General features: G+C 53.1%; 4 protein-coding genes across 4 annotated transcripts; 1 reads left to right on the forward strand and 3 right to left on the reverse strand.

Moving 5' to 3' along the window:
- Nucleotides 1-597: 597 nt before the first annotated feature.
- Nucleotides 598-1,548, forward strand: M409DRAFT_70685 (uncharacterized protein; the record flags this gene model as incomplete). Its single annotated transcript, XM_033818847.1, has 1 exon — nucleotides 598-1,548. One exon carries the CDS (start codon nucleotides 598-600, stop codon nucleotides 1,546-1,548), a length of 951 nt encoding a protein of 316 aa, XP_033660930.1.
- A 9,131-nt stretch (nucleotides 1,549-10,679) lies between these two features.
- M409DRAFT_29494 (uncharacterized protein) lies at nucleotides 10,680-11,849 on the reverse strand (the record flags this gene model as incomplete). Its single annotated transcript, XM_033809494.1, has 1 exon — nucleotides 10,680-11,849. One exon carries the CDS (start codon nucleotides 11,847-11,849, stop codon nucleotides 10,680-10,682), a length of 1,170 nt encoding a protein of 389 aa, XP_033660931.1.
- A 6,465-nt stretch (nucleotides 11,850-18,314) lies between these two features.
- On the reverse strand, nucleotides 18,315-20,162 carry M409DRAFT_60301 (uncharacterized protein; the record flags this gene model as incomplete). Its single annotated transcript, XM_033814423.1, has 4 exons — nucleotides 18,315-19,442; nucleotides 19,561-19,679; nucleotides 19,732-20,014; nucleotides 20,085-20,162. 4 exons carry the CDS (start codon nucleotides 20,160-20,162, stop codon nucleotides 18,315-18,317), a joined length of 1,608 nt encoding a protein of 535 aa, XP_033660932.1.
- A 1,838-nt stretch (nucleotides 20,163-22,000) lies between these two features.
- Nucleotides 22,001-22,538, reverse strand: M409DRAFT_60302 (uncharacterized protein; the record flags this gene model as incomplete). Its single annotated transcript, XM_033814424.1, has 2 exons — nucleotides 22,001-22,308; nucleotides 22,421-22,538. The coding sequence occupies 2 exons, from the start codon at nucleotides 22,536-22,538 to the stop codon at nucleotides 22,001-22,003; spliced, it is 426 nt and encodes a 141-aa protein (XP_033660933.1).
- Nucleotides 22,539-25,336: the final 2,798 nt, after the last annotated feature.

The following is a 25,336-nucleotide window of genomic DNA, read 5'->3' on the forward strand; positions in this document are numbered from 1 at the left end:
ATCGACAAGCTGAAGTCAAATGCCAAGCCGGTCACTATACCTTTTTAGGCTTACTCTGCCGGTTGTGCGGGGCAACGCGAAGCTCACATCGATTCACGCGGACACCAACACCTCAACGTCGACCGCATACTCCCTACAACCTAGCACCAAATTAGTATTCCACCCTCGACGCGTCCATGTTCTCGCCCCATGGAAATCGAGCTGTGGATACAGCAATGCGCCGTCCCCGCGTGCCTCCCCCTGTCGACTGAGGAGAAGACCACCAAGAAGCGTGCTCTCGCGGAAATGGACCCCAACGCCGTCCCCATCACCACACCCAAGCGCCTCAAGCCTGCGCGCGCTTCTCCTCCTCACGATCCAGACACCGACTGCGACCAAACCCCCAAGGCCGATCAGCCGGACCGAACCTCGACTCTCTTCGACTCCGCTGCGCCGCGATTCCCTGCCCCGTCTTCCTCGACCGCTTCCTCGACCACTTCCTCCAACAAACGTGGCCGAAGCGGCTATGAAGGCGACGGCAGTCCATCCGCTCGCCCTTCCAAGAGCAGCAGACGCTCACAAAGCCCTCAAAAAGCCTTGGCTGTGCGTCAGAATGCTATGAGCTATCCATTACGCCAGGGTCTGCTGGCTGATTGGGCAACAGTGCCGCAAGATGTGAAGAACCTCACCAAATACTTCAAACAGTTGAGGAATGATACGGCTGGTGTCTTGCCCTCGACGTGCAATACAGATGCCTTTCGGGCAGCGTTGACGCAAGGCGATGCGGAGGAGGACGAGGCCCTGTTCAAGGTCGTCTTTACGGGACCACCGCAAGAGCCGGTCCCTACCTTGGACTGGACACGCGATATAGTCGCCAAATCGCGCCAGAACAAGTCCCGTGTCGTCAGCGAGGCTCATTGGAACTCCAGCGTTCATCACAACGTCCTCGATGCCGCTCTGCAGGACTCACGATTTCGAGAAAAGCTGCTCTGCGACAACATCACAACCGCAAGCATCTCCTCCACGGTCGCCAACGACGACTTGATCCCGAACTGCAAGGTCGATTTCTGCATGTCCCTCCAGCTGGAACGCTCATTCGTGAAGCCGCTCGCGTCTGCCGACATTTGTCTCACCCACACCGACTACTTTCCCACCACATACAACCCCATTGCGGTCAGCATCGAGACGAAGAATGATCAAGCTGAGACCCCGAAAGCGCAGGTGCAACTCTCAACATGGGCTGCAGCACACATTTCCCATCTCCGAATGCTGCTCTACAAGGCCGGCAATCCCAACGCTCAAATACCCCCTCTACCTCTAGTGATGGTTGCTGGTGATGCATGGACCTTGTGGTGTTTCAGAGATGAGGGGGGTGGAGGACAGGGAGGTTCTTTCTTCTCAGATGGCTTCCATTTTGGCAACACGGCGACAATCCTGGGGTGCTATCAAGCGATTGCGGGTCTTCGCAACCTGGCTTCATGGGCTGAGACGATATGGAGGCCGTGGTTTACTGAGCAAATCCTGGACCCGTTACTTTCTCGAATCTCGACGCCACGGGAGGCTGGGTGATGACTTGTCGATGGGAGGGTTCATCACGAATCAATTCGCATCTTGGGGAAAGTGGCATCTCGAGATGGCCGCATGATAGCTGTCTGCGCCGCACGATCGTCACCACCTCGTCAGGTCCTCACGACATGCAAACCACCACTCGGCCAACGCGCAACAAGGCAGACTCTTCGCCGGCTTGGATGAACTTCGAGTTCTACAAAGGCCATCGCCAGAACGAAGGCCGAACTCCGTCTCTTCAACCAAAGACCACCCGCTCAAAAAGCACGTCTCCGTTTCGTGCTCTCCTGCCTGATCTCCGAGGTGGCAAGCTGTTCGATCACAAGTGATGAAGGATGAATCCACTCTGTTGGTTGTCATGGCGGCGTACGAGCAGGACCAAGAGATGGAAATGAGTGTTAAAGCCAGGATAAGACTGGGTTCGGAGCCTTTCTCTGGGTAAATAGTCTGTCATTCGTTACTGTACCGTATACATTGTTGTACGCTTTTGGTTACGTCGACAAAGCCTTGGCTATCTCTCTCTTCTTACCTCGTGTCGGTGGGCCAGCATTCGCGGCCACATACCCGCGGGCATCCCCAATACCTGCAGCCGAATACCTGCGAGCTGGATACCTGCAGGTTTCCCCAATACCTGCGAGTCAGATGCCTGCCATACCTGCGGGTATCGTACATACCTGCGAGCCAAAAACCTGCAGGTATCTGCTACATACCTGCGGGTATCCAGCCACATACCTGCGAGCTACATACCTGCGAGCTACATACATGCGGGTATTCGCTAGATACCTGCGGCCGAATACCTGCGATACCTGCGGCCATATACCTGCGATACCTACCAGCTAGATACCTGCAGGTTAACCGCCGACTCGACCACATATCCGCCTGATTTGGTGATTGGAGCGGAGAGATTGACAAGCCCGTTCATGCCATATCCAGACTCGTATGACTTCTGCTGCGATCATTGAGCGTCAGGACATGGTGTAGCAGGACGACCGCCTATTGGAGGTGACCAGATGTGAATTTGCGGGTGTTCAAGACGCTTGGCCTGCTGACGCACCGTCTTTCTGCGAGCTGGAGTCAAGCCGATTCAGGGGCGATGGGCATTGCTTCAACTGACTGAGACGGGCGAGAGCGCTCCTTGCCGTCCTTGCCTGGCGATATCTCGATGGTGTCAGATTGAAGGACGGCTTTGAAGAGTGTTTCGTGTACATTGCAGAGTGGCGGTGAATACTGCTTCCTGACAACCAAACCCCATGACTCATCGACGATCTGGTGCTCTCTTTGTGCTCATCTGAGGCGTACGATGGTCGGCCCTTGGTGAACTGGTATTTCTCAATGCCGATGTTTTGGCTGGGATGTCCGCCGTACCGGCTGAGGATCAAAGTGACGGCCTCTTGGAAGTATCCAAGAAGGTTGTCGCACACGGCCAAGCTTTCAAGGAGCTGACGATCGCTCGGAACAACGGCTGCCATTGTTTGTCTCGCGAGGAAGCCGATGTACAGATATGAGCACTCATGATCTGATGAACGGAGGTCTTCTCGGTGTGCCAGCGAGCAGGGGAGCGAATGGAAGAAGTCTCATCAACACTTGAATTAGCAGAGATCAAGAGCATGTCGCCGTGGGCTTGAAATTCCATCAAAGTTGAGGGGTTCTTCCAGTGCCGCACGATTCCAGAATGGCTTCGTCGCATCCGGAGCTGGAAAGCAGGCCAACCTCTAGCGTGGAAGTCTTCGCCAAAACAAATCCCATTGTACACCGAATATTGTGTCGCAGTGGCAGATGTGCATCGTTCTCAAGACCAGCGACAATCCGGAACGTCGTACCAGAGATGTCTGAAGCAGGCTTACAAATCGATTTAGAGAGACGATGTTCGAGGAGAGAAAACCTGTGTCGTATGGCTTGCTTGCGGATCCGATGGATGGCGTGCAGCATCTGGTGGAGCCGTTGGCTTGCCTAATAGCTTGATGTATGTGGCGCAATACCACGTCGAGGTCATGGACCTGCTTGCTGGCGCATCGTATGTAGGAATGGTGCGATACCTTTGGACTTTCAGAATGTTTTCAGCCGGCAAGCCCAGCGCCATGACGGGATCATTCGATGAAGGTTGGAGCGATGCGATTGAAGTTAGAGCAGTTACGAGCAGGGTTAGATCGCAGATTCTGTGGAGATCCATGCAAGGATTGTCGAGATCCTTGCACGAACTTGCTGTGTCCAAGGTAGATGTGTTGATAAGCTGCATCAAGTCTGTCAGCTCGTACTTCGATCTTACGCTTTATCTCTTGCAACTCGCGGCATCTGCATCCCTTTATCTTCTCACATCCAGCACTTGAACCGATATCTGAGGCCGAGCACTTTCAAGAGTGGAAGGCTGCTGCCTCCGGGAAGAAGGTCTGTTCTTGAGGAAGGACTGCACCAAAGACGCTGACCTTTCTGGAAAAGCTGTTGATCATTTGGTAACTCCAAGTTTGTGACATCTTCTTCCTCGCGTCCAGGTAGCAGGTAGCGAGAGGGTGAAAGCCTACAAGAGGTCAGCTGAGACAGATGGGCGGGAGATCTGGGGATCTTGAGGATTGGGTATGATGATAAGGAGACCAGACCATCTTGCTGGCTGCGGCGAACTGTTCCATGTTGGCAAGACGCACTGCTGAGTGATGTTGCCGGTTGGTGGACCGAATCAGAGTGCAACCAGAGGAAGATTGGCCTCAAAACACAGATGCTAACACGTACGACGCTGCCCATGGTAGCTGCGCTGTTTGTGTCCGCCGCGCCTTTGACTCCAGCCCGCAAAGCGTCGTCTGCTGCAGGATCGGATCGACAGTGGTGCTATTCGATGTGTTTCGGTGGTTTTGGCTTCGGTGGTTTTGGTCTGCGGATTGAATTTCTCGGTGAGCTTGAATATGATGTCAACTTACCCTTTCACATTCTTGAAGATCACCCATCACAAAGAGACGCCAGCAGCCAGGCGCTCCTCCGACATACATTCGAACCCTGCTCGGATCGTCCAGCGCCAGAGCTGGCTGGTCTTCGTGATCAGGCTGCATATCTCTGGACTTCAATCATGCTCCAGATGCTGTAGAAGCCGCGAGGCTCGGAGACCATGTCTGAAGCTCCACGGTGCTTGCCTTCACCTTTTGGCGACAGTATGACTTGATTCAGCAAGAGGGCAGCAAGGGGAACTCGACCAATCCCAGCTGGTGTAAGCAGCAAACACTTGTACGTTCTCCTCTACATTCATACGAATCTCTTGATCCTTCTCCCGACGTCCTTCCGTCAGCTCACACAAGAATCATGCGAAGAAAGACCTTTTTGCCTCGCTAGGCGCTCCACCCACACATCCCGCGGCAGCAATGCGTGGTAGGTGTCGTTTGATCTTTTTCAATTAATAAAACCAAGGCCAAAGGTGGATCGGACTCGAGGGGATTTGTATCGTGGGCCAAATCAAACAAGCCTTTCTCGTCTCGTGTTCTCGCTCTTTTTCTCCGGAGTGGAACTCGTATCATTCGGAAATGTCCTCCAGTTGAGTTCGTTGCTTTTGCTGCCGGACTTGCCACCGATCTCGCATCTACATTGACCCTGAAGTTGGCTCGGCTCAGCGGCATCTTCATGGCAAGAGCGAGCGTGGGCTGCGTATCACCTCTAATGACCTTGTCAACATCGAGTGCTTGTCGAAGTTGCAATGCTTTTGCGATTGGCAAAAAAGACAGGCTATATGCTGTAGCGAGGTCGAATGATTATCCACCTCTTTTAGCACTTGTAACGCAAGTGTGCTCAAGCAAGAAGGTCTCGAAGCGTTCTTCCTTCCCGACAAATGATGGTCGAGTTGGAAGTGGACACCGTTGGCGGTCATCGATGCCACAGTCGGCAGCGAGTATGGCAAGCACATTAGGACGAAATCATACTTGCTCAACGGTTAAATCGGCAGCTCTCTCTTCCCCGCGACTGTTCTTGTGGTTGAAGATGAAGCGCAACGATTCAGCATCGGCACCCCGAGCATCCTCGAAAGGTCACAGGGGCATTTGTGGAATGAATTTCTGGCAGCCAAAAAGCAAACACTTGGTGGCATGTTGGTAATGTCAGCGAACGATACATGTTCGCTCTATCTTCTCAACTAGCCACACATCACAGCCTGGGCCGTGATGTGTGTGGGAGGACTGCTGTGGTTTTCGAGACCGGCGAAATCCGGAGGAGCTGCTGACATGTATCAATGGGGAGAGCAGCAACCAGACGGCGCCGACGAAGAAGTCTTCGACTCCCAACAAAAGGACGGCATAGAAGAAGGAGCTTCCAACGTTTGTGACGGTCTTAGAGACCGCAGGCGGTTAGCACGATAGGTATCGTATATGTTAGAATCTTCTGGGGCGTCTCGCTTCACGAACCTCACGCAGCCTCGTACTTGCCTTGGAATTCGGAACTACGCATTCTTCCTGTACTCCAAATCATATCATACATCTTAATCTTACATCACTCCGAAACCCCAGAATCCTCTCTCGAAATGGAATCGTATCGTCCCAAGCCGTGCACTCTGTTGATCTCAGCCTCTACCTTTTCTTTGCATTCGTATTCTCTGCTATTGCGGATGTGTATGAAGTCCTTACGTCTTTGAAACCATGGACGTCGGATTCTACACCTGTCCGTTCTCCAACGACACTGAATGTCGACAGCCTGCGGTGCATGAGGTGCCGGTCCTGCAGTTTGAAAGTATCCACAATCGTTCCAAGAGAACGAAGTTGCAGAGTTAGCAGGGGTACTCTATCCGTCGAATGAGTCCGTCCAGGTTCGGAGGAGGCGCTTTCAAAGAGATGATTGTAAGATCACAAACTCTTGGTACATCTCGAGCTGCAAAGGGTCTGTAAGAGGTTTCAGGGCTTGAAGAGCTTGTTGAGATCTGTGGTCGAATTCGCTTCGTTGATGTGACTGAAGCTCGTCTCTAACTTGACAATCTCGAGCTCGCAGTGACTGGCTGGAAGAAGAGTTGGGTATATCGATTTGGGATCATAGGGGCCTTGTTCGTGTTTATCGACCGCCGTTCGGGTCTGAGCTGAATTCTCCTTCGCCGTTTGATACTACACGAGTTCGGGCCTGCCATTGCGTGATTCGAACAACTCAATCCTCGGATTCCAGAATACACCTGCAGATCCCTGCCCGGGCTTCTGTCCATGTTGTGGACCTGATCAGCAAAGGTACATACGAGATGTCCATGCTACCACTTATAACCATGCCAGCGGTAAGAGGTTTTCCTGCGGAACTCTCGCAATGCCACTCAATCGGTCGATGGTAGCCCGAAAAGGTGCAAAGCCGACATGAAGATCCCCACGTATTCTTCCAGGACGCGGAACGACTCCTGTGGAGATGTATGGGAGTATGTTGAGAAGACCTGTGCTCAGAGTCCAGGATGTGCTATTGACAATCGTAGAATGATTGAAAGAGATGAAGTTGTGGTACTTTGCCAGTTGTATGGAGATGATGCAGTCGACTTCTTGTGGTGTGACAGCTGGTTGATCTCCAGACTCCGACATCGAGCGATCACCTCATACTGGTCGTACGCGGATACCACGACCGGATCACCAAGGTCCCGGGGATGGGTCCATGATCTCAGCTTCATCCACGACCGGGGAATGCTCGTCGAGAAGTCACTGCCATGAGGGCATCTCGTATCGTCCAGTACTCACGACTAAATGCTCAACACGCACCCTGCCGCCGAGTTCCTGCACTCTGCACCCTTCAGCCTCGAAGTCCGGGCAGCATGCGTATACAGGATGATTGCGGAAGAGGTTTCTCATATCGTCCAGCCTTGCCCTGGACGATCTGTGAAGCCTTGATAGGAGTAGATCTTCCAGTCAAGTGAAGTGTTGCCGTGGAGTCGAAAGCATGCCCGTCAGCAGGCGTGCGGTGTTTACCCATGTATAATCTTAGCCAACTGGACATGGATTGTACCAAGACGGTGAGGCTGAACACTTCATCGCCGAAGAGTCCATGGTCTTTCAATTGCGTATCTGTGGGCATGGCGGATGTGGATGAACACAGTCCAAACGAGCTCTCAACAGCTCTTTTCTCAGGCCAGGAAGGACATCCAGACCTCAATATGAGGATGATTACGACCAAGAGAAGGAATCGTGAGAGCCTTCCGCTTAGAAACGATCAGATTCGAAAACCGTTTAACGTCTTTCGCTTAGTGATGTCCAACGCCCTGCATGGGATGAAGCTGTCTGACCAGCCCAGGCATCATCGGCATGAACGTCTTCCTTCGCGCACGGCTGTGGCTCTCGCTTGTCTTCGTCAGGTGTTGTAGACAGGTTGTGCTGTTCTCCAGACATCCAGTACTCGCAGACTTGACACGGCCTTGTGTAGCCGTCTTCAATGCATACTCTCGTTGGGCCAGGTCGACTGGAATCGTGAGCTCACGGGGTTTGACATAATCGTTGCGGCGATCAGTTGTGGAGGATCGATGGTTTACACATCGCCAAATGTGCTGAAGTTGACAGGAATTCCGCCGAGTCGTTGTGGGTGGATAGATCGTTGCTGAAGGGCATAGCTAGGGAATGAAAGGGGTGGTCACGAAAATTTGCGCAGCCATGAGGGATTCATGCAGTACTTCTCTCAGCTTCAGACAACGAACGGTAGAGCTGGGTAGACCTGCTGTGGAACATGCCCTGAGAGTTGGACAGACGACATGAACCCCAGGATCTGATACAGACATTGCAGAGAATATGTGTGTGGAGGTGGTGGTCAAAGCATGGAGAGGTCCAAGGCTGCGAGGACGTGCAATCGCTTCGCGAGAACATCATGCGTCATGGGAAGTGTTGCAGAAAGGAAGCACAGAAACAAGAGTGCTGCGAGCTATGCGTTTGAAATGGAGTGATACATACCATCGGGTACATTTACGATGAATCACTGTCCCCAAAGCATGCACATTGTGCGGTGATGAGACTGCCAAAGTGCTGGCGATCAAGAGAAGCTGCAATCTTCCGAGCGTCCGATGTTCGTGAAGTCCACTCCTGAAACGAGATGGCTCAGACCGAGCCCACAAGCTGGTATGATGTGCGATGGTGGAAGCCTCTTCAAATACTGGCAATCCTTGGATATGATGGATCTATACACTGGGTGGTGCAGCATTTCAGATCCAAGGCCCGCGGCCTCGTACGATCCATGCACCCAATGGTATCTCACAGTTCTTCCAGGGCTTCAAGCACCATTCATCTTGCCAGTCGATCCTCGTCTCATCCGATTCGGCTCCATACGACGGATGGTTGTGGAACTGGTATGGTGTTCGCTTCGGCGGAGCACTGGCTCTCTGCGGCTCGTGGAAAACCAGAACCTGGCAACATCCCCCGCGCGATGTAAGACTTGCTGCTCTGAGATCGGAACTCGTGAAGTCAAAGAGCAGAGAGCATGTCAGCCATTTGTGGCGATCAACACGCATGCGCTTTGGCTCAATCTTGTGTATCGCGAGCTCCAGGCTAGAAGCCCATTGAAGTATCAATCGCAAGGTCCCAACAGCCACATTTCGACCAGAACGCTTCCTGCTCGTTCGCACACAGTCTTCGAGTGCAGCACTGAGATAGACATCCCTTGACAAGAGCTCATTCGCCATCTTGGACCGTCGTATAGTGCTCTCAATGTCAAGCATCAGGCTTCGAGTATGTTCTGAATCTTCACGCTGGCAACCTGGGGTTACTCGGGGGTCGCAGCGTCGGCGGTATGTACGACATAGTGGAGGATGAGGTAAATATCCCTCTCGAAGAGGGGCTGCGACGACTGAAAGAGGTCCAGAACATTGTTGAGTGCTCGTGCGAAGCACATCGCGCAGTCTATCGGTTGGAAGAGCACCGTTGATGAGCATGCCTTCGAGCGCTTCTTGCTGGGACAAGGAATCTGGCTAAGCTGTTGTGAGCGGAATGCGCAGGCCATGCAGGATGTCGATGGAGGAATGATATGGTTAGAGATGTCGACGTACGATGAGCATCGTGCTGCCAGTGTTGCTGGCGTTGGATGTGTCAACTCAAAAGCAGGCTGAGTCCAGCAACCACGCACCCCACCAGAATGACAAGGAAGCAGTCGAGACTGTGACTGCATTTGATTGCAACATGCGGCGAGCAATATCCAGCTCGCGAAGAGCGGCTCACACCACCTTGGAGAGAAATATTTATCGGAGTTATCCGCGGCCTGAACACAGGTGAGCCTTGAAACACCCCCAGAAGCTCTCCCCAGCAAGTTCGATTATATCCGCTGCAGCTGCTCCCCGAATACCGATGTTTGGTTTCAGCACAGTCACATTCCTCGGTGACCCCTTTTCACTTCAACGACTCGGTACTTGCGCTTGGGGATGTCCTTCCATCCGCAATGGTTTGGCAGAGTTCGCTTTGAGGATGCTGAGGTGCTTGAGACCTATATCGCGCGAAGAGCGATGGAACTTGGAAGTGGATCTAGGGGCGATGATGTGCTTCGATCAGTCAAGTGGATTCCCCGTTGTTGTTCACCAGAACAGTCTTGTGATCATGCGTGTACTCAGCAGGTTGCTCAATTCTTGGGCATCGGAGATCCATCTGGGTCGAACGCCTGGCAAATGTATCTCTTCTTTGGCGACTGGATCGGAGATGCAGACTACTTGCCAGGCGGACCATCGATGCGAGCTGGAAGTCCGGCGAACGACTTGTGCTGGTTTTGGTAGATCCAACAGTAAGGTTGCATTGTGTGGGGCGTGGAAGCGAGGTTCAGTCTGACTCGCACGCTTTTTGGGCAATGTTGTACATACTGGCACCTTTGTTGTGGAAGAAGTGACGTTGAAGATGCAGTTCGGCAAGCCGAAGCGTCGATGCTTCGCGAGCAACTTGCCGCCATTCAAATTCTGGAGATGTATGGAAATGGCATGAGAAGGGACGATTCATCGGAATAGCCGGCATGTTCGATTGATGGAAAAGATTGTTGATCCGTGCTGTGGACGAAATTTCGAAATTTGGCAAGATGAGACCGTAACTCGGCACCGCAGGAGTCATTGCTGCCACTCCTGCAACCATCGCATACACAGTTTGCTCCCAGTGCGATGGCAATGCGCTTCGACAGGCTTCCAGCGCTGTAGTTCTCCTGTCCTCCCATCGGAAAACCATAAATGCAGCCTTTAACGAGCCATGATTCGTTCATTAACTTGATGTCGTGAAATGGTGAGTCAGTCCTCGTGCCTGAACGCTGGGCATGCTGGACTTGGAAACAGGCATGGATTTACCGAACAGTATCAGTCGGTCGGGTGGAGGATCAGAGATAGCGCGCGGCCACGCAGATCGTTTCACTTGCAAGCCGGGGAGCCTTCGATGACGGACTGCGTCGGACGGAGCAGATATATCAATTCGACGCTGGACTGATGGCTGCGGACGCTGAAGTGGACCGGCACAAGCGTAGAACATGCCGTTGTCTCCAATTTCAAACGTCTGCATGTAGCCATTCAGAGGCGGGATGAATCCTTGGCGTAGAGGGAGGGTTGGCGGTGGAGGGTTGGAGTGAGAAGGAGCAACAAATGCTGGGTTCTGCACTTGTGGGTGCAATGGCTGCTGAGGATGAGGAGGATGGATAGAGCAGCTCCACAGCCGTGAATCTTGGGACGGGTGTGGATTGGGTGTCTGCAAAGCCAAGCCGGACGTGACAGGCGAAGACATGGCCTGGCTTTCGCACAGTGATGAGGATAGGATTGGCATGGCTGTATCGACAAGACGCGGCGTCAGGACCGTGGACTGCGATGCCGAGCATGCAGTGGCAATCTGGTTGGTTGTGTAGCACAGCGGCCGTGAAGCGACGAACTCTACTGAAGCCTCGCGAGAACAGGGCGGATCAGGCTCTCGTTGACTTTCGCGCGAGCTGGAGCGCTCTCCATGTTCATGGCCCCATAGTTGTCTCACCTGGCAACGCCTTGCTTCGGCTTCGGGGTCATCGGGCTGCTCTTGCGCTTGGGGTGAGGTAGGATCCTCATCATCAGCCTGCGCCTCACTCACGACTCTGGTCGCGGGTGCCGGGGTGTTGGCGGTGGTTGCAGCCATCTCGACCTTGTTATCCTCCTGCTCCGTATCCCTCTGCTTCTTCTTCGGCCGCTGCGCCGCTCTCTGCTGCATCCTCTGCTCACGCTCGTCCCTCTTCCTGATGCGTTCGTCGGCGAGCTTGGAGGCCAGGCGGGCTTGCTGGAGCCAGTCCTCGCAGTCCATCTCATACTGGTCGCGGTCGAAGGGGGGCGGCTGGCGCTTGGATGGTCGTGGTCGTGGCGGTTGAGCTGGCGGTGGAGCGGGCTTGCGCGAGGCGCGTCTCGGGCGGAGGGCGGCGGGCATGGTGGACAGCCAGGTGGTCACGGTACTGATCCCGTATGGACAATGGGTAGTGTGACCATGCTGCTGCTGTCCGACGACGTGGTGGTGGAGGCCCCTCACTTATGAGCAGGCGGTCAAGGGCGAGGTGGGTGCATGATTCGCGAAGATTGGCGGCGTGGCCAGGGCTTCCTTGCGTACGCAACCAGGGCGGAACGGAGAGACGGGGGGATACTGTCCATCGACAAGGAGGGAGGCGGCGGTGATCAAAGCAGATGGGGTGGTGTATCAGGTTGTGCCAGTCCTGGGTCGGGCGTGAGGATCCGTCGGCGATGAGGTGAGGTCCAAAATCCCAGGATCCTACAATTTGATGGAACGGCCATCAATTTGAATCAATAATTGACCTCGTCAATCAATCAATCCGTCTGCACAATCCTGATCCTCTAACAACCACCCCCCACGCTTCTTCCTTCACTCGAACTCCAGTGATCGAACCACTCCTATACCAGAGATATCGGCAACGTCCGACAGGCCTCTTGACGACTCGATCTCCTCCATCGCCACGATTGGCCTTCAAGCACAGCAAGAAGCACTGCTCCGGTGGCGTCTGGGCATGAATCTGGTTCACCAGTCCGTCCATGGGTGGGGGAAGAGCAGATACTCCGAGACGACGAGGTTGCAGTGGAAATGATGGCAAGCGTGAAGAGAAGGTTCCTGTGCCCGCAAAGGCTGCGTTACAAGCCGGCAGCATGTTGTGTCTCGAAAGGCAGATATCTTTCGACAGCACGCAAGAATGATCACTATGTATCACCGTTTCGAGGCGTGCTTTGGCGGCGCGCAATCAACGAGTCATGCTGGTCACGGTGGAAGAAAGCAGAGAAGAAGAATCCACAAGCCAAAGAGGTTGGGCTGGTTTGAGGGAATGGGGTGGCAGCGAAAAGTACCGCGTGTCTGACAACAGAGCCTGGTGCGTCTCTGTTGACGGCACCTCCGAGGACTACCACCACGACAAGCATGTTCGAGAAGTACATGGACAAAGTCATGCTGGACGAGATCAGGACAACGGGCTTGGTCCGGACACCCTCCACCGGCATACTCTTCGCAAGGCCGCAGATGTCGAGCAGTGACATACTGGGGAATCAGCAAAGATGCGGTCCTGCATGGCATTGTGGACGGCTGCCGGTTTCAGGCCACGGGGTACAGTGGTGGCGATGTCATATTACGGCAACTGATACTCTCGTGAAGGTCTTGAAAGACGCGGTGGATATGGACATACCTCTCGCCGAAGAAGAGTGCGTCCAATCGCCGTGGTCTGGGCAGTGCCGGCTACTTGATCTGCCTCGACTTCCTCTTCAATCTCCTCTTTCGACCTACTCCACAGGTACAGTTCCGTGGACTGGACATTTGGTCCCTCTTGTATCGATCAATCAACAACGGCCGAGCGAGATTGCGTATCCCGCGGACTGAGACTCCCAACGACTACCTAAGCCAACTTGAGCGACCGACTTCAGTCCTCACGCAGCACTCCACGACGACCTCTCTTCCACAAACGCCATCGATTCAAGAGCAAACCCAGTACTACAGAGCTAATCCTTCGCTACTGCCAGCACCTGCCTCGATATCGCAACTGAATGCACTTCACACTGCCTACCGGTGATATGATGATCGAAAGTAGTGCTGTACATCAGCTCACATACGACAATCTGGCTGTTCAAAAGGCAATGCAGGGGTCTACGGGTATCAATCGACGGTTGACCACGGCATGTCATGCACGAGTTCTCTGACAGTGTGTTCTTGGTCATCTAGTCCACAGGAGTCGCTCCAGCAGAGACTCTTCGCAGCGCAAGGTGAGGATTGTCAGGGCGATCATGTCAAAGATCAATGACGAGCGACTTACTAGAAGCCGACAGCCCGGAGGAGATCACGGCGAATGCTATGAGAAGTCCACATCAACTTGTTCTGGCCATGCCAGACGGCTCGTCACACTTGTGCTCGCAGCGTCGAAGAAACGGGAGCGAAGAGAATAGCCATCTCTGCTCATTGCCTGTGAAAGAGCAATTGAGACCGGCGTCAAAACCCGCGTTGATGAGCCGGACTATTCAACCTGTTTTGAGCTTCATGCCACCTTCCCAGAACACGGTCAGCGAAACCCCTCAACGTCCCCGGGCTGGACTGTCATGAGTTTCAAATCCATGTTGACTTAGTCAATTGGCGGCTGACAGCGATCAAGACGATACCGAGCTCGATTTCCACTTCGAATGACACCTCGTGGTGAACACGCCTCTCCCCTCGGCCAAAACTCCCCAAAATCAGCTGCACTCATACACCGTCCTCGAGCCACCAACAACACCGCCATCCAGCAGCAATCTCTAGCTAGATATCCAACTACCACATTAGCGGATATGACCCACTCTCATTTGTCAAGTTGGTCGAGTGACTTCCAAACGAACTGTGGCTCAACGCAGTAGTTCTACTTCAAGTGTTGGAATCCAATTCTCCAACTGTTCTGGCGTTGCAGCTGGCGACCGCTGGGCACGACGGCTGCTCTTCATTGCTCCCTCGCGGTACATAAACATCAAGACTACCCCAAAGGCATCGTCACGAGAGGAGCATTCTCCTCACGTCGCCGTTGTCTTTCCTCGAAATCGCAAACGTCAGGCCCAGACGTACGACGGCACTAACAACGCACATCACCATTGCCATTCCTTTCGTATGGACACTGGCGTTGATATCAATTCCGCGAATGGATCCATAGGAGCTCACAGTGCTGCGAACGCGGTCCCCTCAGCTTTCAAAAACTGGTGTGTTTCGCATTCAGCTCGCCGCTCGATTTGGCCCTCCTTCAATGAGGCGAGTGACGTCCGTTTGTATATGTACATCTCTCATCTAATTGCTACTAAGTCAGCCGGTAGCTGGAATACATGTCTTTCGCTGATCTCTGGCTGCACCCGCTTGCTTTCCTGTTCAAAGCCAGAGAAGCGTCGTACGAGGACTGCTTTGGCCAACATTCTTACTATGCGCGATTCGAAGCTGACGACGGCAAAGATCCGAGCAGCACTTGCTGGTGTCTAGCGCTTGCATAAAAACCTTCATCCAAAGCAAACAACCTCGATCTGGTCCTTGCTCGACATCTCCAGCGTCGCATACGCTCTACACCGCCATCACCGCGGGAAGCGAGTACTTCGGCTTTGCCTCAGCTCACCACTAGCATATTTGGAGTTCTCAGCGAAGCATGGCGTTCGCGGCATTGGCAGTACGCACATGGGCGACGCCGTATCGAAGAACGCAGCGGTTACTGCAGCCGCGAGAGATGAGAGTCTTCGGTTTATAGAACGATGCTATAGATTCATTTCGTCGGTATGGATGACGTTGGAAGCGCAAACCCTTGTTATCATTTCACGCTGCTTGTAAGGGTTTGTAGATTCTTGTGTCGATACGGCCGCTCCTAGATACAGATTCTTTCTTTCCCCTCCTCGTGAGAGATGGTCCTATATGCTTGGACCTTCATCTCACAGCATCCACGGCATCGCAAACGTGGCGAATCTCAAGCTCCAGCAACATCGAGATCATCCTCATCATCTAGCTTGACGGAGCGCCTGCCCCGACACCTGCCACAGTCTTCGAGAAACCTGCTGTGTAGAGTCTAGATGCAGCGTTCGTGAGGTGGAGACATAGTGGCATTGACGAAACAACATTGATTAAGAAGAGCCTAAAGAGGATGGAGACTAGGCCATAAGAGGTTGGAGAGGAGCATCTCTTGATGGACTGCTTAGAGATATCCTAGGCGACACTCCCTCGCTCTCTTCGCAGAGCTCCAAGCGATACGTATGAGGGTCATCATGCTCTGTGAGCTCAGCCGAGATGGCTGATGTTCGACAACCATCAGCCGATCTCTGGTATCTGCCTCGAGAAACCGATCGAGACCGGCTTTCAATGCAAACAGCGCTGCGAGATGTGCTGAAGCGCCTGGATCGTTATTCTCAACGCATGTGGGATTCCATATCTTCGCGAGACAAGCTGAGAGCGTCATCAACCTTGTCCACAACTCTTTTTACGACTTTCACAATTTTTTCGATCAACGAGATCTGCGACATTTGCAGAAGCACAATCAGTCAGGAGAAGCAAAGAAATACCGCTCACGTTGGCCTTTCGATACGTGATCTGAAGGAAGACTATTCACCGCAGCTGGTCCAACGTCCACGAGCTTTCCACTGTTGCGAGCCAAAATGCAACGGGCTGTGCCCTCAAAACCATCTACCCCCACGACACCTTGTTGAGAACGCACGGTTCGACGAATAGCTCGCTGCAGCGGCCAGGCTTGTTGCAACCTGCGCCGAAGCCAAAAATTCCTTCCTACTTCCCAACATCACAACCTCACTGCTTGGAGAAACGAGGAAATTGGCGTGGTTCCGCAAGCTGTTCCAATCCTCGACATCGCCTCGATTCTGATGTCTTGCATGTTGGATCTGAGCGGCCGTCTCTTCGATTACACTAACCATGGCTCTCTCTGTCAGATACTGCCGATCATCAGAATAAACATAGCACCGTTCATGTCAAGGGAACAGAGATCGGTGAGTCGTTCCTCCTTGGAAACGAATGATCAGGCCGCAAACGAAGTTCTGGCTCGGATATGAGATCTCACGATTGACAGATAGCGAGTGTTTCTACGCACGCCCTGGAAGAACAAAAAAGACCAAGATCAAGATCAAGATCAAACCACCCCGCAATCACACACAGAAACAAAAACAAGCTCACATCCCTTCGACCCAACAAGCCTTCCACCTCCTCTACCAAACCCTCTCAACCCCCTACATCCCCGGCCCAGGCAGCCCCTCCACAACCACCCATCCACTCTCACAACCACCACCTTTGATCCGCAAAGTCACTCCACCTTCCGAAATAGCCATCGCGAAGGAAACGCTGGCTCAAATCGAGCTTTACGAACAACATGCGAAGCCGACGAGAGAGTATTACGAACGGGCTTTGAGGAGGTTGAAGGAGCGGAGGAGAGAGTCCGTCGCTTTTCGTCTCGGCAACAAGGATCCGCCGACCTTGTCTTCGCGGAGAAGCCAGCAGTCTCACAGGACAATCCTCTCGCAACATCGCATAGTGCACTGCGACTCGTCCAAGGACCAGCTCCCGCCATCACCCCACGCACTTTGATCACGGATCCAAACGACTATTAGTACTTGTTAGCTGTACCAGATCGTCTCTCTGGAGGCGAGCGTCTGTGGAGGAGTAGTCGGCAGGGCGGCGGCGCCCACAAGTTGTGCCGGTTCTGGGTGAATGGTCTTGCTCGCCTTAGGGTGGGAGAAGGAGTGGAGCGAGTTCTCGAGGGCGGGCGTGCCGGTGGTACTGGTAGTGTCCAACTTCATCTTGCGAGTCGTCGGTGGAGGGTGGTGACGGAGTTGCAGTGCGCGAGCTGCTTGGAAAGCGAGGGGTGGAAGAGAAGGGGGAAGGTGGCGGTCGGTTCTGGCAAATCAGCAAACGACAAGAGTCACAGTTGAAGTGTGTGGCGGCGGCTCGCAACCCCTCAACAGGGGTAGCATGCTTTTTCAGCCATCGCTATCCTCGATCACTGCTTCCCACTGGTGTAAGTGGACACCGGCGATTCAACTGGCGTTGGAGTTCACTCCGTTTTACGGACATTCGCAGGGAGTCTTTTGCCCCTGGTTCCGGCCAGACGGCAATGTTCATTCCTGGTTGATCACGAATCTGATGGGAAATACTGGAAGATTTCGCAATCTCGAACACCGCATGGAACCTTTAATATTGCCGGATGATCCATCCGATCGAGGTGTGAGAAAACGCACTTCGGTGCTCGAAATGCTCGAAAGCAGCCGTTGAGATCCAGCAGGTGCCCAAATCTGCGCTGTCTGTATACGAGAGATGTTCACAGGAAGCTGAGGGTCATGGCGGTGTTGTCAAGAGAAATGCGTTCCAGCAAGGAATTGTGTTACATTGGCATCCTCTAGGCTCTCGCACGAAACTCTGTCGTTGCTCTACGACTTTGCTGAGTAGATAAGTTTGCTGAGTGATGCTTTGTGCCGACAATTCTGCTCAAAGTAGAGCACGGAGAATTGTTTTGATGTCCATGAAAATGTTCAGCAGAAGAACGTAATGCAAAAAGAACACGTACTGCCCCTTTTCGACTTGCGAGAGTTGCGAGAGTTGCGAGGCAAAGACAGATTCGGCGATGAACAGATCTGGATACCGATGCTGCAATCTGCGGAACGACTTGAGACAAGACTATTTCCTGACTGGCTCGAAGATCACGGAGTGTGGTGAGTACATCAGGCAAGACACAAGTCGAGAACATAACTCTGAAGATCAATGCTGGATAGCAGAGCTCTTGCGACGGTACGAGGCTGTTCAGAAACATCGTCAAAAGGAAAAGAAACTCCAAGATTGAAGGAATGATCAAAACGGTCAGCATTCGCTCATGATGCTGGCTCTCCAGAACCAGCGCTTTCAAAGATAAAATGCTCTTTAATTCATACCCGCCGGATCAAAACGATACACCCCAGAAGCCTGCTGCTCGCGCCAATCTCTCGGCGCCTCTTCCATCATGTGCTGCAGACGCAGCGCAAACGTCTTGCTCTCCTGCCAGCTCGCCAGAGCTCGAGCCTCCTCTTCACTGCCCGAAGGCGCATTCGTGTATATCGACCAGAGATGGTCGAGGTGGGCTTGGTCCTGCATCTGGATGTTGTGGGCGACGCTGCCCCATTGAGAGCCCACCATGATGGGGGCTTGCTGTTGCTGCTGCGGCTGCGGTGCCCTGGTCAAGGGACTTTCGGCGGCTCGCTTCTTGCCACGCTCTTGTGGCGCTGGTGTTGTTGGTGGTGGTGGTGGTGCTGCATCATGCTCAGGCTCTTGAGGCTCTGGCTCTGGCTCTGGCCCTGGCATTTCGAATGCCGATTGTGGCATTGCTGGGCTTTGGGCTTCGAAGCCTCCTAAGCCATCAGAGACGGGGGAGGGGGAGCGGACTACAAGAAGTTGTGGTGGTGGAGGCGGCGGCGGCGAAGAGTTCATGGGAGGAGGAGCAGGCGACGAATGGCGAGGCGGCGGCGTGGCGAGCGGATTGGTGTCGAATGGTGAAGATTGGCCCATTTCGGGCTCTGGAGCTGCACTTCTCGGCAGCTCGATTTCTCGGCTGCGAGAGCGTCGTGGTGGTGGTGCTGTTGTTGTTGCTGCTGCTGTTCTTGCCTGCCTCTCTTTGAGGGCTTTCATGGCATTCTGAACATCTATGGCCATCAACTCCACATTCTTCGGAGCTCTTCGATGGCGATCATTGCGACGGCTCTCGTTCTGAACCGCGCACGCAGCCAGGGCTATCCGGTAATCCCCCTCGCAAATAGATAACGATACTAAGTTCTTCAGCAGGTCCAAAGAGTAGAACAGCGGCGTGATGTCGCCGTTGCTGCTGCGAACAGTCCAGTCCCATCCACGCCAGCGGCCTATAATTGACTCTTTACGCTGGATCGCTCGATTGTGCCTATCCTGCTCGACACGAAGAACGCCATCCAGCTCCAGCTTCCATCTACTTTGCGCCAGCCACGACTCTGCTTCGCCGGCGGCCTCGTTCCTATAAACGCCCCAATAGGCGTATATCCGGTGCTGGAGTTTCCTCCAGCGAGGCACATTCTCTTCCAGCCAGATTCTACATTGCAAGGCTCGCCCGCCAGCTACGGTCGGGTGGCTCTCCTGCATGGCTTGCGCAAAATCATGCTCGTACTCGGTGAGGCCGGCGGGAGGCTCCATCTTCACGGACTAGACGCTGGAAGGGCAGATTGCGGATGAGAAGCTCGGTGCTCGTCTGATAGCGACGTATCTCACGGAGAGCGACGGTGATGGCTGAGCTCTGGAAGTGCAGGTTGGACTTGAAGTCTTGGTCGATCTCACGAACCAGATGCTGGAAGGGCAGGCTTGCGGATGAGAAGTTCGGTGCTTTTCTGGTAGCGACTGATCTCACGGCGAGCGGCGATATGGCAGAATCTCTGGAAGTGCAGCTTGCGAATGAGAATTTCGGTGCTCTGCTGGTAGCGACTGGTCTCACGGAGGGCGACGGTATGGCAGTGTTCTGGAAGCGCAGTTCGATCTTCAAGCCTTGCACAATCGGGCAGCAAATCGCAAAGCAACAAGACAGCATTCATCAGGCTCCACAGCAACGGCTCTTTCTCCTTCCTCGTCTAAACATTTCGCTATAACAGACTATACCTTCCAGCTCACTACATTTCACCACGCTTCCAAGACGCCTACCTCGCCTCTCACGTTTACCAAACCCCTTTCCGCGTTGTCCAGACCCGCGCCGTACCCAAGACGATCCGCCTTCCTCATTTCGAGACTTTACCAAACGGCACTATACCTTCCTCTGCTCGACCCTTCGCCAAACCCTCAGTTAGCCAAGGGTTGCCGTAGCAGGTACTGTGGCGGAGGCTCGTTGCACGGCAGCGACGTAGGAGATTTGCTCAAAGACGAATCTATAGAGGATTTGAATGCACGAAGCATGCTGGCAGGGCATCGTTATCTATTTTATTACAACATACATTAGGTCGAATGCTAGATTCTGATGAGTGTGCGAGATCGCCATCGCAGTAGCATCCAAAGCGCCCGGTCCGACCACGAACGATTAATTTGAGCCGTTGAACAGTCATAGCTCAGCCATCGTGAAGATCGAGAGCTTAGAAGCAACAGCCCGACGATGGTGTTGAGAAGTCACAGTTCAGCCATGGTGAAAAGTCCTCGGCCAGCAAGAACAGCTCGATCATGGCGGATGGAAGATATGGTGCAGTCACCGCTGAAGCATGGCAAAGTCTTGAGAATCGGCAAGAGAAAGTCTGCGAAATGCGAAGTTGGCAGATCGAGAAACCACTATTTGAGCATGGCGGACACTCAGAATTCAGAAGTCGCGGCATATTCGTGGCGAGTATTAAATTAGCAAGTCACACAACAAGCATGGCGAAGTCCACACATTCAGGAGGTACGTTCGAACAAGTCCAGGATGAGCGTTGGACACGATTGACCGTACTGCGGAGCAGCTTTTCCAACCGACGTTCAATCCACCTTCAAATGTACTGGATCAGAGACCCACAGACCATGCAATTTGTTGCGATTCACTTGATGACCGAGACATGACAACTCGTGGGAACCCCAAGCATGTCATCCACATTTTTTGCCTCTAGTACGATCAAATGACACTTTCTTGTACGAGACTCAAGTACAACTTCTGGACCAACCCCATTCATCAAACCTCCGTCCGAAACGGACGAAAACCTGGTCGTCCACTTGTCTGAGGCCTTTCAATCCTTGAATTTGTTGACGTCCTTCTGTCGACCAGAAACGACTGTCGGCAGAGCAGTAGCGTTCGATGCCAAATGAAGATCGACCTCCGCCAACTTGGCATGGGCTTCGGATAGGGTTCCCCAACGAATGGTTCGCAGATCGAGAGGATACGAAAGATGCTTGCTGTCTAAAGCTTCGAGTCTTCAGGGCGAGGAGGAGCCATACTCGGACGTCGAACTCGGTTTGAGGGACATCATCAGGCCACATATCCGTCTCCGTAGAGGCAGGCTCCGTTCTTGCGCTACTCCAGAGCAGCTCAACCATCTCGCTGTTCTGCATTGAAGGGACGATATGATGCAATCCAACGTTCCGCCTGGAAAACAGCATCCTGTCCGAGACACACTCGGGCATACGGAACACCTGGGCTGATTCCTACGGACCCAAACTTCAGGCTGCCTCGTCCAACCCAGCGTATGAACATCTTCACCAAGATCACAAGATCACACTCAATCCAATCTGCAGTTGCCCGTTCGCCGCGGCATGGGTTTCGAAACATTCACATACCATGCAAGCATGTGGGAAGCCGTATCTACACGCAGCACTTGCGTTTCGCAGCTTGCTGCTGGCCGAGAAAACTTGATGCAGGCAGCTTTTGGATCTCAGCTGGCGAAGAGACATCTCCTGGAGTCTTGTCGAGAGGCTGTGGGCATGTACGCAGAATCCAAGCCGAAACTCACGGGCGATACAGAGCAATGTACAGAGGCTGCTTCGTCGACCACTGAGGTGGCCAAGTGAGCGATCTTGGGTCAATCACTTTGTTCTTACCCAGAGGCGTTCACCAAGTACAAGGGAACGTTCTATTGTAGCATCGCCTACCCAATACGAAGACAGTTTTATTGTCTTGCAGTCAATCTTAGTTCGTCAGACATGCAGTAATCGAACATGGAATCTGTCCCAAACCATCGTGAGATCTGCTTCCCTCCAAACGATATCAACGCACGAAGCAGTACAATGGCCATATTACAGACTTCGACTACCGCATTATCGAGTTCGACGACGGCAGCGTGGACTTCAGAGATGGCACTGCAGACTTCAACGACGGTAGCGTAGACCTCTACAATACCACCGTACGCTTCAGCGTCGATAGCGTAGACTTCTACGTCGATAGCGTATACTTCCACGCTAACGTAGTAGGACCTAACTACACAATTGTAGATACTATGCCACACCTCAAAGACTTCAATTTGAACAATCAAGACGTCCCGCAAGTACTACAGTACCTGGAGACCTATTGTAGACGACGAGCGACTCACCGGCGATGGCTGAGCTTTCCATACGGGCAATGAGGCGATCAAAATGATGATCTTTGACAACAATATCTTGAGGATTGGGAGAGCTCGCCACCCCTAACAGAGTTTTCTCTTTACTCATCCGACGCTGGGCCGTATTCACCGCAATCCTCGGCGGATTCGTACCTCCTAGATTGAGATCATCCACAGGATCAACTTAAAGCCATGAAGGCTGGGGAAACTATTTACGGGGTTTCAAGTGGAAGGGTTGCCAGATCCAACGTATGTGGGAACTTGGATTGACGGCTGTGGTGGGAGAGGTAAAGAGTGAGAAACGGTGTCAGGAGAGACGACTGTGTTGACGATGACGGGGATGCTTTAGGCAAGGATGAAATCGCCCCTTCGATGGTGTACATGACGGTTCGAGAGATAGACCCAGTGTTGCTGGAGTGGGAATCTTGTTGTGTGAGTTGGCGAGCGATGTCCATTCCACCGTCGTCACTACTTTTTTCATGCTGCTTTCGCTTCGAACTTTGCCAGGCATATCAGGCTAGTAAGATCGTGCGGTCCCTCCAAGATTTCAGCCCGAATAGACGCAAAGACTTCGAAGGGACGATCCTCATAGTAGAATGAGCATCGCTGGAAGATTCGACAGTGTACTAAGTCGACGGCATCCACAACATCGTCTTCCTCTACGAGACTTCACAGCTTAGCTTAGGGGACGGCGTCGACCAGCTCATCAGCGGAGGCAACAACATAAGCCTCCTCACATTCCAGACTCTAATCTCGAGGTGACTCATGGCCGGCCTGATTTCACAATGCTCGACCCTCAAAACCTCTCAATTACGGAGGCTCCTTGATTTCCAAACTTGGGGACGATCCAAGAATGCCCAGTCGCAACCCCCTATTCGTAATTTTCCAGCTAGACTCAGATGCAGAAGTCTCTTATGCACACTCCCTAAGACTCTTCGTACGACAATACTCACATTCTACGACACTCCTGAACCTCAAGACCTAACAAACGTTCCCAATCCTCATCCCCAAAGCCAATCTACACAGACTGAACTCCAAACCCTTCACCTTCAACTCCTTGATCTCGAGCCCTCGAGCCCTCGAACCCTCGAGCCCTTAAGCCCTCCAAATCCCGGCCCAGAGATCCTCAGAATCTTCAACCTTCAAGCCCACCATACCAAACGCCTTTGATCCCCACCTCCTCGATCCCTAACTCCTCCATCCTCAACTCTTCCATCCGTAACTCCGCCACCTCCAACTCCTCCATCTCTAACTCCTCTTTCTCCAGCTCCTATATCCTTAACTCCTCCACCCTTAACTCCTCTATCCCCAACTCCTCCCTCCTTAACTCCTCGATCCCTCGCCCCTCGATCTCAAACTTCTTAACTCTCCACCCGAATCGGACTCAATCCTCACGTACATCATTCGCAGCCTTTCTCCGCAAAACCAGATAACCAACAATGGTCAAGCAACAACAATATTCAATCCCCGGCAATTACTCTCAATCTCCAACAAGCCTCCTCCGTCACCAACTACGCTTAATCCTCAACAATATTCCTCATCCCCAAAAACCGTCATTCCTCCTATATCCTCAATGCTTAAGAAACCTCAAACCCCCAAACGCAACCCGGAAGACTCTCCAGACCCAATCCCTACGTATATCATTTGTAGTCTTACCTTCAAACTCCTAACAATCCTCAACCCCCCACCAATCCCCAAATATCCTCGTCAGTCCATAGCCTTCCTCAGGCCCCCTCAATACACAGCCCTCCTCAATGCCCAAACCCATTCGATTCCCAACACTTTTCAATCCCCAGCGGGCCTCAATCCTCAAAACCCCCTCACCACCCTCTCACCACCCCTAACAACCCTTCAACCCCCAATCCCCTATAATCTTCAAAACCAACCACAAAACCAACTCCAAACCCCAACACCAAACCCCAACGCCTACCACCCGCACTCCTCACTCCAGACTAACACATCCTCCCATCAACCCCTCCTACTAATGATCCTAAAGAAGCATCCACACCATCCGCACGACTCACGTCTCTGCCTATTCATATCTGGTTCACGTCCTTCCAATCCTCCTCCCTCCACCGCCCTCCACCCTTGCCCCCCAATCCTCATCTACGATATCTTCAACTCCTCGCCAACACCAACAGGCGAGGATGCCAGGGGATGGACTCTTTGTTTGGACTCGCGTGGTTGAGAAGGTGGGTTTGCGGGCCGCGAAGGAGGGAGAGATTGTAGACAGGTTGTGGTAGGTGTAGGGACGTTCAAGTTGGTTGAGGGGTTGCGAGAGGTGAGGGATTTTGGTTGTGGGGCAAGATGGAGAAGGCTGCGGCTGGGATCTGGGTGAGCAATGGGTGAGAGGCTTGTGGGCGGTAGGAGAGGTTTCTGCTCCGGGGTTGGGGAGATGGGGAGTTTGGTATCCTGTTGGGATCGGCGCGAAGGTGGTGGTGGACGGACTTTGAGTGAGTCGTGGGTAGCCAAGGAAGTTGAGGTTCCTGGCCAGGGGTGGGGGTCGGAGAAGAGTTGAGTGACTGTGGATGGATGGTTGTGGTGGTTTGGGTGAGGCTGAGTGGATGGACGTTTGGGGTTTGGGGGACACGGCGAGGAGTTGCGTTGTAACAAAGCTCGTCCTCTATCAGTTGGAGCTGTGGGATGGGAACCCACGGAGCATTGTATGTGAGAGACTGGTGGTACGAAGAGCTGAATGATAGTGAAGCAAGTCTTGCTCGGCCGCACAGAAATGTTCCCAAGCCATCACCCAGCCACGAGGTTTGAGTATGCGCCCAACTTCATCCTGCAGGTTTGGCACTGGAACTATCGTGTTCTCCAATACGATGCGACCATGGTATTCTCGTCATCTGAGGTCCTCCCCTAGTTCCAATCCATGTCGAACCGCTTCTTCATCCTTCGTGTGAC

Source organism: Zasmidium cellare (genome assembly GCF_010093935.1).
Source record: "Zasmidium cellare ATCC 36951 unplaced genomic scaffold M409scaffold_52, whole genome shotgun sequence".
Classification (NCBI taxonomy): domain Eukaryota; kingdom Fungi; phylum Ascomycota; class Dothideomycetes; order Mycosphaerellales; family Mycosphaerellaceae; genus Zasmidium; species Zasmidium cellare.